At 43.0% G+C, this 18,473-nt stretch overlaps 1 protein-coding gene across 1 annotated transcript in view; it reads left to right on the top strand.

The window, feature by feature from the left end:
• The window catches only part of LOC128695773 (dipeptidase 1), an 839,310-nt gene that overhangs the window by 372,295 nt on the left and 448,542 nt on the right, over window positions 1–18,473 (top strand). Inside the window, exon 4 of the mRNA XM_070088924.1 lies at window positions 17,734–17,890. Coding sequence (XP_069945025.1) covers window positions 17,734–17,890 — 157 coding nt within the window. The remainder of the gene's footprint in view (window positions 1–17,733; window positions 17,891–18,473) is intronic.

Raw genomic sequence — 18,473 nt, 5'->3', positions numbered from 1 at the left:
AACCCTTACGGGTTTACTGCTTGTCTATTTCTCAAAATTTAACGAAATTAACAAAATTCATTAAACTACAGAATGCATAAAACAGCAAATATTAAAAAAAAAAAATCCATAGACAAAAATCGACACTAAGATGGATAACACAAATCACTGTTAAAATTACATGGCGTATAACTATGTGATTCAACTGGTAAAAATGCAATAGCATAAAATTTACGAAACAGAAGGTGTAGATTTATCTTTTCTTATGTGCAAAAGTTCCCGTCTTCTTAACTGTATGATAGAGTTGCCTTCATCTAAGTTGTAAACAAATCTTCGTGTCTAACATCTGAATAGTTCTTCTCTGCTAAACTGGAAGTGATTCCTCTTTTCTGACATGTAGGTAAATATTATCTGCTAACATGCAAGTGATTCATCTTTCCCAACATGTTAGTGAATCCTGTCTTTAATCACGCAAATAATGGCTCTCTCTAACCATGCCAATGATACCTCTCTTACCCATGCAAATAATGCCTCTCTTACCCATGCAAATAATGCCTCTCTTAACCATGCAAATAATGCCTCTCTTACCCATGCAAATAATGCCTCTCTTACCCATGCAAATAATGCCTCTCTTACCCATGCAAATAATGCCTCTCTTACCCATGCAAATAATGCCTCTCTTAACCATGCAAAAAGTGCCTCTCTCAACCATGAAAATGATACCTCTCTTACCCATGCATATAATGCCTCTCTTAACCATGCAAATGATGCCTCTCTTAACCATGCAAATGATGCCTCTCATAATCATGCAATTAATACCTCTCTCGAATCATGCAAATGATGCCTCTTAACCATGCAAATAATGCCTCTCTCTTAACCATGCAAATAATGCCTGTCTTAACCATGCAAATAATGCCTCACTTAATCATGCAACTAATACCTCTCTCGAATCATGCAAATAATGCCTCTAACCATGAAAATGATGCCTCTCGTTAGAGATGCAAATGGTTCCTCTTTTTCTAACAAGCAAATGTTTTATTTTTGTAACAAGTTAATGAGGACAATCAATAATGAAGAAAGGAGTGGAAGAGAATTTTTATCTTTTTCTTGGCAGAAGCGAGAGGATAAAATATGTGAAATACATTGCACACTAAAAAAAATAAATTCTTACGTCTTCTTTGACTCAGAAAAAAAAGTAGAGAACCTATCCAGTATCTGAATATTGAAATTTTTTTACCAGAAGTTGTGTAAAATTTTTGCTGGCCATGTTATGCTGTGGAAACTGTGACTTTGTTTAGGTTCCTTTGCTTATATGCCAGACATTGTTTACTTTTATTAATTATAAGGATAGGCTTGCCCATTTTATGTTAGCTAATTGTGGTGCTCATAAGGGTGGCCCGGTAGACATTCCCCAGTTGAGTGCTACTCCTGAGTTGAACAATGTTACTTGACATGCAGTGGGAGGCTCTTAGTATTGGCTAGGTTCCAGGTGCAGCCCAGGAATGTTCTCACCCTGGTGATATTCAGGCAGTCAGCCATCACTCGCTGACGAAGGAAGCCATGCTAAGTACACCAGTCAGTGTATACAATAAACATAGACACAGTCGCAAACACATTCAATGCACAATATGTCATTGCGGCCTTACCTTCAGAGTTTGATCTAGTGTCTGCAGTGTATTGTGTGCAAACTTGTGGAATTAGGTTCTGGCTGTCATATCGACTGACACTTGAGTTCTGGCTATTTCCCGTGTTGAACTAAGGTTTAGTAGGCTTTATCTATGGTGGGACTTAATCTTAGGAAAGATGTGTCATCTGAATTCCATATTCATTGTAGACTGAGCCCTGGGAGCAGGTGTCTTCCGGATTTTAAGTCATGTGAGGACGCGTGTTTAGTGAAGGAGACCCTCTATAGTAATCTTTAACTTAATGACTTAGAGGGGATCCTGCTCTGAGATGTTGCCTAAAAGTATTCATAATAAAGTGCCATATGCACAAACACATATTTTACGTCGTTATATTGTGGTTATAATTAATACTTACTGAGAAGTCATTTGTTGACTTAGCATCTCTATGTCCAGATAGTGCTTGCACTCTATCTTGTATGGACTTCGGTCGTGTGCTAGGGAATTGCACACCTTTATACTTTTGTGGGAAAGAGCTCTGTGATGTTTGTATCTGTATATCATTAGTGCAGTATTGGACATTGATTAATTATCACAGGTGGGTTAACCTTCTACTGAACACTAACACAGCATGTTTAAATCTACCCCATACCTTTGCGACCTCATTGCCTTTACCCTCACTTGTCCATGTTTCTACCAATAGTTGCTTTTATTTTGTCCTAACTGCCTCCTCCTTTAGTTTATAAACCTTCACCTCTTACTTTCCGATACCACTCTCCCTATAATCCATATATATTTTACTTTCACTGTAGGTATAACTAAAAAAATGATCCAATATATCTGCTGCCCCTTTATAAACATGCATATCGTCTAGTTTACCACTCAAACTTTTATCCACCAATACATAGTCTAACAAACTAGTATTATTACTCTCTCTATCATTTTTTCTTAAAATATGTATTACCTATTTCCAAACCTCTTTCCAAACAAAATTCAGAAAAAAAAAAAACATTATTATTTACCGCTAGCACCTCAAACTTACCTACCCCGACCTCTATAACTTTTTCTCCCACTTTGGCACTCAGAGCTCCTACCACAATTACTCAGACTTGGTTCTAAACTCAATAAACACTCAACATTTCCCCAAATCTCTATCTCTCCTCGACACTCCTTTCTTCTCAAAGTGCATAAACACTTGACTCACGAAATCGTAATGACACGATTGCAAAAGCCATACCCCGGCCGGGATTGAACCCGCGGTCAGAGAGTCTCAAGACTCTAGCCCGTCGCGTTAGCCACTAGACCCGCTAGCCACAATAAGATTCGTCCAACTAGGTATATTTCTACACCACAGGAAGGTTAGCACAGGCACCACTGTGACCACAAATGCATTTGTGGTCACAGTGGTGCCTGTGCTAACCTTCCTATGGTGTAGAAATATACCTAGTTGGACGAATCTTATCGTGGCTAGCGGGTCTAGTGGCTAAAGCGACGGGCTGGAGTTTTGAGACTCTCTGACCGCGGATTCAATCCCAGCCGGGGTATGGTTTGCATAAACACTTATTGAAACCCACTTTTCGTAACCGACCCTTATTTTGATCAATATAATTCTTGAATCTATCCATTTATATTCCCTCTTCTCCTGCCATAACTGATCCTTCAACATTATAGCTACCACTTCCTTATCTCTAACTCTCTCAAATTTTCCTCACCTAGTCACATTTATTTCTCCTCACTGAAGTTCACCTACCCCCTTCAGCTTTAACTTAGTGCTAGGATATCCAGCCTCTTTTTATTCATAACATTCTCATTTATCTCTCTTATCATCTGCACTACATCCACGCACATTTAAGCATCCTAGTTTTATGAAGTTTTTCTTTTTTTTATTTTAGTAACATATACAGGAGGAGGAAAGGATTACTAGCTTATTGCACCTGGCATTTTAGTCGCTTCTTACTACATATATATATATATATATATATATATATATATATATATATATATATATACATAGGGAGGTACCACCTCCAGAACTGTCCTAGGGACCCTCATCCTCAGAGAAAAGAATAAACTTGCTTCAGGGAAAACTCAAGGCTCTCCCTGAAGCTGTTTGAGAATTTTCTCCTACCACCCCCTATATTTCAAGTATCTTTTATTTAAAGACAAAATACATTGGCCAAACATATACAAAAATACAATGGAAAGTAAAACAACATAGGTAACTCAGAGCTACATCTCGAATACTTCGTCCAGCTCCCCGGCGGTGGGCCGTGTGCCCAGAATGCTGCAGGCATTTCCTCTCTAGATCGCAACACTGAGTCTCTGAAAGAGGAAACTGGTCGCCCTGTGGTCCTTGGTTTCTAAGGTGAGCTTTTCACCCAACTCTTTGAGGAACTTTAGAACACACTTGCCCCCTGCCCCAAGGGTTTCCGACCCTATTGGAATGAAGTTATTGCAAGGGGGAAGGTCTTCATATTTTCGGATCTTCTGGATCTCCCTGTGGCTGGCAGCTCCACCCCCTTCCACTACGGAGTATGGCAAGTAGGTGTCTGCCAATATGGCGGCACAGGTGTAGTCCCAGGCAATCTGCTTTCCATCCTTCCAGGGTAGCATAGTGGCTCCATCAGGACGCTTTTGACTTCCATCAGACCTCTGTACTTGGGGTTCCCGTTGAGCTGGGCAACGAGCTGTGGCGAGGCTTCTCTTTATGATGTCATTGACCTCCTCATGTCTGGCATACTTCCCTTCTGCTGTGTGACACACGAGACCATGAAGTCCGAATTGATCAGCTGTCGCCCTGCCGCAAATATACCTATGTTCGGTGAGGACTAGGGTGGCTAGGCGAAGAGCAACACCAATCCGAATGGCCTGTGGGTCGAGACGGGTGCCCAGAGAGGAATTGGGAACAGCTAACAGGAAATCTCCCGAGTGTGGTGCCTTCACTGCCAGGAGACGAGCTTTGTCCTTTCCTGAAGCGGTGGAGAGCATTGTGTTGGCGATTTTTTCCATGATCGGTTTGTCCCAGTGGGACTGTTTGTGCTGTTTGGGAGGAGCTGGTCTACTGGAGGAGTCTGTAAGGGTGTCCCACCGAATCGCTGCTTCAGTAAACCTGGGGTCTTGAGCTCCTACCACGTCTCTCAAGCGTTCGGGAACTATCTTTTTGGCTAATGCACTGGAAGCCACACACGAAGACAGAAAAGCAGGTAAAGCAACATGCGTTGCTTTGCGTACCCCTATACCTCCCAGTCGCACTGGGAGGATTGCCTGATCCCCTTGCTGATCCTCTAGTGACAGGTTCAGTGCCTTCTTTAAAGTTGATCTCAGGTGTGCGTCATATTCATCGAGTGCTGGGTTGTCAAAAGAGGGTGCACACCTCAGGAAGTAAGTGAGTCTTGGCATAGTAAGCCACTTTGTGAGGAGATGCAGAGCATCATGGGCATCAAGATTGCTTATTCTCTAATCCATTCTCATCAGGTCATTCAATTTGTCCCTGAGGACAGTGTCGATGGCCTGGTGACCCAGCGGTGCTCCCAAGAGGGTACTGTTGGACGGAGTGGTAGTAGAGACTTCTGGGAGGATTCTTCGCACAGCATTGATTATTTCCTGGTTCGCTGTGATGATTTCACACTTGGAGGGATTGAGGATGAGTCCCAAGTCTTCTCCCTGTGTTTTCACCAGTTGTAGGTCCCCCACCAGGGACTCTTCAGTACCTGTCAGAGTGCCGTCATCCAGGTACCAGATATTGAGCTTACTGCATAGGCTGGAAGTTAGTTCTCTTACTGCCAAGCATAAGAGAAGTGGAGCGAGTGGGTCACCCTGCTGAACACCCTCTGATGTGTTTCATGTGTGTGTGTGTGTGTGTGTGTTGCATACACCTGCAACATCTGCCACATTGCCCCCCTATCCACCCTGTCATATGCCTTTTCCAAATCCATAAATGCCACAAAATCCTCTTTAGCCTTATCTAAATACTGTTCACTTATATGTTTCACTGTAAACACCTGGTCCACACACCCCCTACCTTTCCTAAAGCCTCCTTGTTCATCTGCTATCCTATTCTCCGTCTTACTCTTAATTCTTTCAATAATAACTCTACCATACACTTTACCAGGTATACTCAACAGACTTATCCCCCTATAACTTTTGCACTCTCTTTTGCCCCCTTTGCCTTTATACAATGGAACTATGCATGCTCTCTGCCAATCCCCAGGTACCTTACCCTCTTCCATACATTTATTAAATAATAGCACCAACCACTCCAAAGCTACATCCCCACCTGCTTTTAACATTTCTATCTTTATCCCATCAATCCCAGCTGCTTTACCCCCTTTCATTTTACCTCCTGCCTCACGAACTTTCCCCACACTTACAACTGGCTCTTCCTCACTCCTACAAGATGTTATTCCTCCTTGCCCTATACACGAAATCACAGCTTCCCTATCTTCATCAACATTTAACAATTCCTCAAAATATTCCCTCCATCTTCCCAATACCTCTAACTCTCCATTTAATAACTCTCCTCTCCTATTTTTAACTGACAAATCCATTTGTTCTCTAGGCTTCCTTAACTTGTTAATCTCACTCCAAAACTTTTTCTTATTTTCAACAAAATTTGTTGATAACATCTCACCCACTCTCATATATACATATATATATATATATATATATATATATATATATATATATATATATATATATATATATATATATATATATATATATATATATATATATTATATGTTTTATATATCAAGTATCTGTGAAGTTTACACTTTATGTTTTATGATTTTCCTAGACTGATGAATAGAAGCGAATGTTCGGTTTACGACCGTGGTGAGGCTGTGTACCACAGACTCTGCTAGAATATCAGTTTGACGATCATTTCACAAAAAAAAAAAATCATTTGACAACTAAGCGTTCATGAGGTGGCAAGTCTGTCTCACGTTTTGAGGATGAAGGATCGATCCTCCATGTTATGCAGAAATGTGGGATAGCTGGGGGCTTGAGCTTTGTCTAAGGGCAAAGGTATAAGTTACACACATCTCAAGCATGAACAGGCCACCCAGGGCTATCCCAAAACAGAAAGCGCTAAACCAGTATGTGTTACTTCAATGGGTTGGTTAACAGAGTGTTAGGCAAAAATTCCAGTTAGGAAAATATATCTATTTATTCAACATAACATTATATACACACTCTAGAAACACCTTAATCCTAAATGCCCAAATGAGGGTGCACAAGAAACAGCTGGCTGGAGGTCCAGCCACCATAACCACTAGGCCTAGTCAGCGCCAGGCCGTCACTACTCTACTACAAACCCCATTTCTTATTTCCTCACTCATCGCACAGCACCCTGACCATGTCAGAGCCTAGGTGGGCATACAGGTAAGCCATAGAAGAGCCTATGGCTTGAGTTGGTTAAACAAAAGGAGTACACAACTACAAACTTAGCTTAAACACACAGCATCTCCGACGCCAGCCTCCACACCATGCTGATCCCCCGTGACTCCCGCAAGCCACGCTTACCCCGCGTACCCAAACACAGTTGGAAAATAACTACCTAGCCGGATTTCTTTATAATTACAGTTAGAGTACTTTACAGTGCCCCCAAATGCACATTATGAATTATAAAATTATTATTTACAATTATAACATTCATACTATTATGGCACACTTCTCCACTATATGTACATTACAATGTCATGCAGAACCCTGCATAACACTCCATCATTTCCTAGTAGGGTTTATCGCCTCATTTAGACATATTAATGATAATACTGCAACAAATCATTAACCTTTAGGTAAGGAAATTAAATATATTTAGTAGTTGACGATACAAACTATGAAACATGAGAACAAATAAAAAAAAAAACATTTCTCAGGGTGTTGACAGAGGCTTAGATATGACATGATAATGACCCACAACAGAGCGAAACATTGTTTAAAATTTTCTCTCAAAGTTATGGATTAACTGTGATTGTTCCAGCATGGTGTAGTGTGTCAGATTGCTAGTCATTTTCTGTTGCGGACGAGGCACATAAAGGCAAAATATAATCTTCATATTTATAAGGAAACACTAAACCTGTATGAGTCATACAGCACTATGGGGTGAGAGGCAATCAGTTTCGATCCAAGGAAGAGGAGGGTCGCTCCATTTCCTTGGATATAAAGCCCTTCCCATCATCAAGCAAAACAAGAGAGACGAACAGCAAACCTAATTCACAGTGTATAGGGAGGCCGTAACGAGCGAGGTGGCTGGAGTCGCGCCGTAACGAGCGAGGTGGCTGGAGTCGCGCTGTAACGAGCGAGGTGGCTGGAGTCGCGCCGTAACGAGCGAGGTGGCTGGAGTCGCGCTGTAACGAGCGAGGTGGCTGTATTCGCGCTGTAACGAGCGAGGTTGCTGGAGTCGCGCCGTAACGAGCGAGGTGGCTGGAGTCGCGCCGTAACGAGCGAGGTGGCTGGAGTCGCGCCGTAACGAGCGAGGTGGCTGGAGTCGCGCCGTAACGAGCGAGGTGGCTGGAGTCGCGCTGTAACGAGCGAGGTGGCTGTATTCGCGCTGTAACGAGCGAGGTTGCTGGAGTCGCGCCGTAACGAGCGAGGTGGCTGGAGTCGCGCCGTAACGAGCGAGGTGGCTGGAGTCGCGCCGTAACGAGCGAGGTGGCTGGAGTCGCGCCGTAACGAGCGAGGTGGCTGGAGTCGCGCCGTAACGAGCGAGGTGGCTGGAGTCGCGCCTTAACGAGCGAGGTGGCTGGAGTCGCACCGTAACGAGCGAGGTGGCTGGAGTCGCGCCGTAACGAGCGAGGTGGCTGGAGTCGCGCCGTAACGAGCGAGGTGGCTGGAGTCGCGCCGTAACGAGCGAGGTGGCTGGAGTCGCGCCGTAACGAGCGAGGTGGCTGGAGTCGCGCCGTAACGAGCGAGGTGGCTGGAGTCGCGCCGTAACGAGCGAGGTGGCTGGAGTCGCGCCGTAACGAGCGAGGTGGCTGGAGTCGCGCCGTAACGAGCGAGGTGGCTGGAGTCGCGCCGTAACGAGCGAGGTGGCTGGAGTCGCGCCCAACACTCACAATGAAAACTTTCGCTTCTGGTATTAGATTAGCGAATTATCAAAGTCGCGTAATATAATTTTCTGCAAGTCAGATAACATCAATAAAACAACGAAGAAAACACCTGGTGAAGGACGGATGAGGCAGAGAAGGAGGAGGAGGAGGAGGAGGAGGAGATGAAAGAATGAAGAGAATGGAGAAAAGATAGCTGAGGGAGTTGTGGGAAAGGAAAGGTGAAAAGAAATAAAGTGGTAAAGGGAGTAGGAAATAAAGAAGGAAGCGAGAGAATTTGATGAGAATATGGAGGAGAGGAAGGAAGAGGAGGAGGAAGACGAAGCGGACGACGACAATGATGATGAGGAAGAGGAAAATCGGGAAGAGAGGCAGCAGTAAGAGGGATGAGAGAACGTGGGAATGGAGGTTTTGAGTGTGCAACTGCCTGTGTCCATGTAAATCAGTGAGAGGACGATGGTATATTGGAAGACCAACGAAGCGTGCAGATTGTCATTGTTCTCTCTCTCTCTCTCTCTCTCTCCCTCTCTCTTTTTTTTTTTTTTTTTTTTTTTTTTTTTTACACAGGGTTTGACAAGGTTAAGGATCCCTAGTTTTATTGACAAGCTATTTACAAGTTAAGGATTCTTAACTTTATTGACAAGTTAAGAGCTGTTACCTACATCAGCTCATTTGAAAGCATTTTTATTGTTATGAGACATACAAGTAGGGAACAGGATGAAGTTGGAGCCATCTGTGGGCCAGCATTTTCATTTGATCAACTGACGTTATCTCGATGACATCATTATGCTGTACGAATGTGTTCCATACTCGAGTCATCCTGGGTATATATGATCTAAGATGGAGTGATGTTCTGGAGAAGGGTACAGCCAGAGTGAAGTTGCTGCTTTCTGCCCGTCTTGTGGCATAAAAGCTTGTTTCACGCTGTCCTGGAAGTGGACCCAAGTGTGGTACTTTGACAATATTTATTTGCCTTATACATAGCAGTAAGGCCACCCACATCCCTCCTGTGTTGAAGGCTCTGCTGAAATGACAGATCTATCCAGGATGGGTCCTGGCGAGAGATGAGACGTCTTGCTCTGTTCTCCACTCTGTCAAGAAGTCGCAGATGAGAGGGGGGGCAGGCAAACCAAGAAAGTGGTGCATACTCAAGGTGTAAGCGTACTTGTGCCTCGTACAGAATCTTGCAACCCCTACTGTCAAGCAGATGCGAGATACGGGGAAGTGCTGTAAGCTTCCTGGCTGCCTTGTTTACTAAATTTACAACATGGTTCTTTATGGTTAGTTTGGAGTCAAATTTCACCCCAGGTGAAATTTGACTCCAAACTAACCATGGGAGGGCGTTGGCACTCCAGGTGCCAACGCCCTCCCATTCATCCTTACTACTGCACCAGCATTACCATCATGGTGCCTAGAGACGATCATCATTTGCCTTTTCTCAGGTGCAAATGTTACTTGCCATTTATTTCCCCAAGCTGATATAACTCTTAGCTGGTGATTGATGTAGCTTAGAACAGCTGGCATTTCTTCTCTCGGATAAGTGAATGTCAGTGTACAGTCATCTGCATATGCATGTGATTCTGGGATGAGATGAAGAAGGTCGTTGAAGTAGACATTCCATAACAATGGTCCCAGCACGCTTCCTTGTGGAACACTTGCCCCAATAGGATGTCTTCCATTGAGAACTACACTTAGAGATCTACCATGAAGGTAATCACTGAGGAGACATAGCGTTGAGCCTGCAATTCCCAGTGCTTGAAGTTTTGCTAAGAGGCCCTGGTGCCACACCCGGTCGAAAGCACCAGCAATGTCCAGTGCTACCACACAGCTGACTTTGGATTCATCCAGTGACTGGTGCCACTTAGTGAAGAGGTTTAACAACAGATCAGCAGCAGAGTAACCTTTCCTGAAGCCATATTGACGATCACAAAGTAGTGAGTGAATATCAAAAAACTCTGTCATTTGTCTTGAGATTATTGTCTCAAGGATCTTACCAGTGATTGACAGGAGTGACACTGGTCTGTAGTTGCTGATTTCTGCTCTGCTCTTCTTTTTGTGAACAGGGACTACATTTGCCTCTTTCCACAGAGAGGGCCATTTGCACTGTACTAGGCAGTGCTGAAAGATGCGAGTTAGAGGTGCTGCTAGCTGGTCTGCACGTCTTCTCAGCAATCTTGGGCTCAACTTGTCTGGGCCCACAGCCTTTTCTTGGTCAAGCGATTTAAGAAGGAAATGCACCTCCTCCTGCCTTATTGTCACCACTGACAGTTTTGACACTGTTCTTGCAGCTAGCCAAGGAGGGTCCCTTGCTGGATCAGGAACTTGCATTTTGGTAGCAAAGTGTTCAGCAAAGAGGTCTGCCTTCTCTTGACTACTAGTAGACGTGGTCCCATCCTGTCGATTTAGAGGTGGAATGAGTTCATCAGGCAGATAACCTTGTCTGTCCTTGACCAGGGACCACCAGGTTTTGGAGCCTACCCTACCTGATGCTAGCTTTCGTTTTGTGTCCGCCTCCCATTTAGCAATGGCCCACTTTTGAACGTCACCCATATGCCTACAGGCTTCTCTGTGCAAGTTCCTGTTATAGGTGGTAGGATGTCTCTTATACCTTCGCCATGCTTTGTACTTAGCAGTAGCAGCCTCTCTACAACGAAAGCCAAACCAAGGCTGATCTGTAGGCTTCGTCACATATTGCCGGTGAGGAGTATGTTCTTGTTGTAGATTGCTCTCGCTCTCTCTCTCTCTCTCTCTCTCTCTCTCTCTCTCTCTCTCTAGTGTGGAAGATTTTGCTGAAGTAACAGATCCACTCAGTTCGGGTTCATGCTAGAGGTGAGTCACCTTCAACAGTCCTCTACTCAGTCCACAAGTGGGAGATGAGACAAGGAGTAGGCAAGCCTGCAGACTGGTGTATACTCAATGTGAGAGCGATGTAATGCCAAGTACAGAGTTTTGGAGCCTCTGCTTTCTCGTAAGTGGAACAGTTACTGTAGCAAGATTTACCACAGAATACCAGCTTCATCCCCGGGCTTAACACTTTTATTCTTCCTTACTGCAATTCCTGTATTAACATCATTCTGTCTAGAAACTATCATTATTTGCATTTTCTCAGAAGTAAATGTAACTTGCCATCTTTTACCTAGAACGATATAGCTGCAAGCTGGTGATTAATATGCCTGAGAGCAATTGGTAATTCTTCTCTTGCATAAGTGAATAATAGTGTGCAGTCATTGGCATAAGATTTTGGATCGGGTGAAGAAAACCATTGAAGAAGACAATGAATAACAGTGAACGAAGCACTGTCACGTGATACGCTGACACTGGGACTGATTAAGTCTTTTGCAGATTCTGATACGTTAAGTAATATACCAAAAGACAGATCTTGAAAGTAATCGCTCAGGAGGCTGTAGAGTTTAGCCAAAAATATCCGGAGCATGTCTTTATTCGTTATGCCAGGACGCCCCGGTACCATACCCGGTCAATGGCACCTGCAATAGCCATTGTAGCTTCACAGCTGATCTTGTATTCATCCAGTGACTAGTTCTACACAACAGAGAGGCTTAATGAGAAATCAGTTCAAAATCAAAGCTACATTGTCTGAAATCATGCAAACAAGTGACGTGAGATCAGTGTCTCAAGGACTTTGCCAGTGATTCTGGTTTCTACTTGCAGGTCATCGCTTAGCTCTTCCTTTTGTAAATCTATCTTCTTAACCTAGAGACCAATTAGAAGCAGTATTAGCTGATCATGTATCTGCCCAGTTGCCTTGATCTAACATTGTCCTGAAAAGGGAAGGAAGAAATATGCCTCTTCCTGTCGTAGTGTACTCCTTGACAACAGTTCTTGATGCTAGTCATTTAGGATGGGTAACTGCATCTGGGGCTTGTATTTTTGTAGTCAAATTGGTCTGCAGGTATTAAATCGATATTTTCTTGATTGTTGGTAGCGACAGTACTATCTTGTTGACTTAGAAATGGATCTGAGTCATCAGGACAAGATTTCTGCTAGTCCATAACCACTCTTCGTGGTGACGTTTTCTTGTCAGCGTCCCTTAAAAATTTGTCCGAGTGCGTGTTGGATTTTTCTCCATTCAGCGACAGGAAGCAACAGCCAAACCATACCCCGGCCGGGATTGAACCCGCGGTCAGAGTCTCAAAACTCCAGACCGTCGCGTTTTGTTTGCAATCGTGTCATTACGATTTCGTGAGTCATGTTGACAGCAACAGCCACATTATACTTTGTTACATATTAAAGATGAAGACTGACTATGTGCTGGAGGTTCAGGATGAGATCGGTGATGGAGTTTACTTGTTTGTTAGCATCATCTTGTAGCAATGTGTTCCAGTCAGTATCAGCAGTTGAAAGAGAAGCTTTAGGTAGTTTCGTTTCAGCCACAGCCAGGATACGCGAAATGTTCCTATATCTCCTTCTCGTGGCATGGCTAGTGTTGCAAAGCCATCCTTGTAATCAGATGAGCTGAAGTATGCAAGCGGTGATCATTGCATGTTCACTGCCCCCGAGCTGAGACTAGCCGAAGCTATGTATTAGTAATGTAATATAAACACTGTTGTGAACTCATCATATTCTCTCTATAGAAGAGGATTGTTGAGGTCACCAACAACATGTTTAAGCGTGCATGTTGCACACGCCAGTATGGAGCTACTAGGATTTGTGCAAAGCCTGAAGAACACCACATCCAGGTGATCAGGAATGACATCATCACTGGGCTCAACCTGAATAATTTTCCAAATATAATAAAAGCATAACGCTGACATGTGGTAAACAGACGACGCAGTGAAGTCTTTGTTGGTACAACGTGCTTGATAAAACCCACAAATGGAACGTTGTACTAAGGAAGATATCACAGCAAAATGCTTCTATTTGCTACCTTGTAAAATTTTGCTAAAGCGCTCAGCAATACCACCTCCAGTACCTTGCGCATCTCATGGCATCCACGAGGCGGAGACTCCATCTTCATCAACGTTCTCTCCTCATATCGTCTGAGAATGCTTCAACATTACAATGTTATGCAGCTGGGTTTAGCCCTTGCTTTCTTTTCCTACAACTCAAGACATTCCTCTCCAGAGTTATTCTTCGTCCGTCCTCACTTCCCCCTCACCCCTTGTGGGTCTTACCTGTGAGTCTTCAGTTTAGGGCACAAATACCTGAACAACGATGGCCATTTTTAACAAAGTCGATTTTCCCATCTTCCCTTCTATCAGCAATTACAAATAGTTAACATAATTCACGAAATCATAATAACACGACTGCAAACAAATCAGGGAACGGGTGGGACTTGAACCCATGGCCTGTGAGTTTTAGAACTCACTTCAAACTCCCCCCGTTCTGTAATTTACATGTAGTTAACATGATCATATAGGTTATCAGTATTTTTTTTCCACACTTTACATTATTGACGTGAGATCTCAACTAGTTGTTTCTTCATCCTAAGGAAAGAAGCAGAGGCAAGAACAGAGTCATCAGCAAAGCCAACAGCATGGTGTCTCGTAGCTCCATCGCTAGCGCACTCAGCTCACACACTGAGTTCGGAGTTCGAATCTCCTCCGGTACGGCTGAAAAATATTAGGGATATGTTTCCGTAAGACACCTTCCGTCCATGTTCACCCATCAGTATAAAATGGGCACCTGGGTGTTAGTCGACTGGTGTGGGTCGCATCCTGTGACAAAAGTGACCTAATTTGCCCGAAATGCTCAGCTTAACAAGCGGCTTTCTATATAGTAGTATGACATTGATGTCAGCTAGGCCTGTATACCTTGTACGTGTAGTAAATAAATTAAGAAGAGGGCCAATAACGGAGGCAAAAGTAGACACAAAAACAGAGGCAAGTGAGGGGCCCCCAAAAGAGGAGCAAAGGAATGGCGTGGAAAAAAGTAGCGCTTGTGACAATAAATAGGGCATGAAAATGGGCAGGAGAAAAGGCAAGAAAGACTGGAAGGTGAGCATGAAAATGGGTGTAGAAAAAGGATTCAAGAAGGAAATGGAAGTGAGGCATGAGAAGTGGCATTGAAAGGGGTAAGAGAAGAGGCAAATAAGACACATAGAAAGAAGGGTCACAGAATGACAAAGAATAAGGATATGGAAATATAGAGCACGAGAAGAGGCATGTAAATGAGCAGACGAAGAGGCATGTAAATGAGAAAATGGAAAATAAATGGAAAATAAAGCAAGAGAAAATGTGTCAGAGGGACAAGAAGTGTGAAAATGACAAGGAAAGATAAAACAGGACTGACAGTAGCAAGAAAAAGTAGTGAAGACGTGAAAGGGGAAGAGAAGGTAGAAAATATATAAAATGAGCAAGAAAGGGGGAAAGGAAATGTGAGAGGGACTTAAGAAGAGACGCTAAGAATAGAAATAATAATAATAATAATCATAATAATAATAATAATTTTATTTCATCATGATACAATGTTTGTACTGAGTAGTGCATGCAGAAAGCGTGCGAGGGCAAAGAGAAGGTGCATAGCAAGGGCAAGAAGGTTGAGAGGGGCAGGCAGGGAGGCAAGAGAGTGGGCAGAGAGGCTGGAAATGTCTCCAGCGCCAGGCTTGATACACGAGTCCAATTTAAGATAATTACTTCTTATGACTTGTCTTTACCATAATTTTGCAAATTATTCATCCAGGCGGGCGATATGACGGCAAATTTGGCCAGAAAGAAAAAAAAAAACTCCGAAAATTATGGAATAACGTGCAGCCACTGTTATTAAACTGGATATTAAATTGAGAGAAAATGTTCCACTCGTTACGTTTAGTACAGTCCTAAGTGGCCCTTACGTATGCTTTAGTCTCTCTCTCAGGAAATGTACGTGATGGCCTTCTTGAAATTTAAGTAACTGCAAGGGACCGAGAGGTATTACCGAGAGGCGACGGGTATACAGTATACATCTTAGAGGTGTGCGTATTTCTCAGTCTATGTACTCTGTGAGGTGTGTACCTCTCAGTGTGTGTATATCGAGAAGTGTGCGTCTCTCTGTATATGTACATCGGATATACACCCAGAGGTGTATATCTCTCGGTGTACGTATACCGAGAAGTGTATATTCATCGGTGTATGCACACCGAATAGTGTGTATCTCTCAGTGTGTACATAAGCTGAGAATTTTCTTGAATCCCTATCTTAGGGATTAAACTTTCCAGGTAAGGTGGTGTATAGGTGATACGCAGGTCTTAATGCTCTTGTTTGGTCGACAGGCTTTAAACCCAGTAAAACCAATCAAATAACAGGGTAACAAGAGTACCTCATCTTAGGAAGCTGCTCTGATAAAGGGATGAAAACCAATTACCTGCATGACAGCAGATGCTTGGCCAGTTACCTGATCATTATTTGACTAAGTCCCGCGTCAGGAAACATTATCGTGTTGTCCTGGAGAATAAAACACTGGCGCTATCTTTTCTTTGAATTTACAGACTTTCTTAGAGTATTTCTACAATAATCTCCTGGTCCCTGAACTTTGAGAGGATTCATAAAATGGTTGATGTCTCTCTTCTTTTTCGAGAAAACACTGATGGGGTTATCAGGGAACTCTTGCTTCCTGAGTCCATAACTCATCCATCATTGTTAATAATTAAATGATATTCCTTCACCTCTTTTAGAAGAAGATAATGAAGATAAATATTATTTTTGTAAGGTTATTAACCTAGGAAAACCATAAAAGGTAACCAGAGCGACTTATTTCTATTGGAAATTGTTTGAACCTCTTCCCCAAGAAGCGACAGTCGGCTAAGACCCAGGTACCTACCTACTGCTAGGTGAACAGGGTAGACCCAGGTACCTACCTACTGCTACGTGAACAAGGGCAGATCCAGGTACCTACCTACTGCTAGGTGAACAGGGGCAGCAGATGTAAAGAAACATGCCCATCGTTTCAACTCGACAGGGAATCGAACCTGGGTTCTTTAATTGTGAGTCGAAAGACCTACCTCTACAACCATGTGAAAAACGTCATCATCAAGTGGGAGCAAGTGAAGCACTGACTCTGGAGAAGAGCTCTTGATTAATGGAACTGGAGCTAGCTTCCCTTTCTTGAATCAAAAATATTACCATACATTTTTAGACGGTGTATGACTCTTACTGGTTTATTAATTCTTATAATAATAATAATAATAATAATTATAATTGCAATAACGTAGATAAGAGTAAGGTGATAAGACTATCAAAAGAGTTTAGTAAGGAAAAATTTGATGTCAGATTGGAGGGAGTGTGGAAGAAGTGAATGTGTTTAGATATTTGGGAGTGTACTTGTCGGCGGTTGGGTATATGAAAGACCACGTAAACCATAGGATTGATGAAGGGAAAAAGGTGAGTGGTGCGTCGAGGTATCTGTGGAGGCAAAAAACGTTATCCATGGAAGCGAAGAAGAGAAAGCATGAGAATATAGTGATACCAACATTCTTACATGGGTGTAAAGCATGTGCTGTGAATGTTGCAGCAATAAGGAGGCTGGACGCAATAGAGATGTCGTGTCTAAAGACAATGTGTGGCTTAAATATTATCCTCTGTCATTGGCAGAGGATGGAGCAAAATAGGATGACTTGAATGATGTATAAATCTGTAGTGGGGGGAAGAAGGGGTAGGGTCATCTTAGGGAAAGATGGAAGGAGGGTGTAAAGCCTTTGTGTGTAAAGGGCTTGGACATAGAGCAGGCATGTGTGAGCGTGTTAGACAGGAGTGGAGACAAATGATTTTTGGGAACTGAGGAGCTGTTAGAGTGTGAGACGGGTAATATTCTATGAAGCGATTCAGGGAAACCAGACTTGAGTCCTGAAGAGGTGGAGTACAGTGCCTGCGCTCTAAACCAGAAGTTTGGGATATCTGCTGTTATGAGTGACTTCCAAATTGTCGTATCAGCGTGCCTCTGGCAAGACAGTGACAGTGTGAATGAAGGTGAAAAATGTTACTTTTTCGGGTCACCCTGTCTCGGTGGGAGACTGTCAGCGTGTTAAAAAAAATAGTAGTAGTAGTAGCAGCAGCAGTGGTAGTAGTAGTTGTAGTAATAATATTAATAATTGTAAATACAGTATAATAATATTTTTAATAATAATAAAGGTGTATATCTTTCCTCCGTAGGCACAATGACTTACCGTGGAACATACGAAGCTTTATACACAACCAGCTGGAAAAGCTGAAGCTGAACGAGAGCTTGAAGACGGTGGAGCCCTGGTCTGTCAGCAACTGGTCCCATACTGATATACCCAGACTCTTAGAAGGGCGAGTTGGTGGCCAGGTAAGATCACTCCCGTTGTTACTGTTGCTGGGTACCTGTTGTGAGAGAGCATGTTCAGGCGCGCGCTGTTACGAACATAGTCAGTTGGTCCCTGGGTTATAGTGCTTTTCGTAACAAAATAAACTTAGTACGTCTAGGTACTCACTTCAGAGGAAAAGGAATTTTTCTTAGTTTCTATTTAATTTATTAATAATCATAATAATCACTTAAATTCACCTTCTCATATTTTGCACTATGAGTAGAATACTTTTACCATTCCTCATTAAAACAACACAGTACTAGGTCAAGTATTTACAAATGGCTCTGAGTGAGTCACGAAATATTAGTATATGCACATGCACAGGCGTTGCCTAAAAACTCGAACACATTAATAGATTTCTTATGGTAGGGTTCACTTTACAATAAGTCCTTATACACTACAGAGGCTTGCTCACTTGGCTTCACTTTCTCTAAGAGCTTCTCAACCGCCTTCTCCAACCGAGATAAGTCTTAGCAGTAAGTTCCCGAAAATTCCTGGGATTTTCTAGGGAGGCGAATGGTGGTTTAGAGGTGGATACTTCCCTCGACCCTTCCTGGTCCGGAG

This window comes from Cherax quadricarinatus, chromosome 2, assembly GCF_038502225.1.
Source record: "Cherax quadricarinatus isolate ZL_2023a chromosome 2, ASM3850222v1, whole genome shotgun sequence".
Classification (NCBI taxonomy): domain Eukaryota; kingdom Metazoa; phylum Arthropoda; class Malacostraca; order Decapoda; family Parastacidae; genus Cherax; species Cherax quadricarinatus.
Note: the sequence above shows the minus strand (reverse complement) of the source record. Positions and strands in the feature narration are given on the sequence as shown.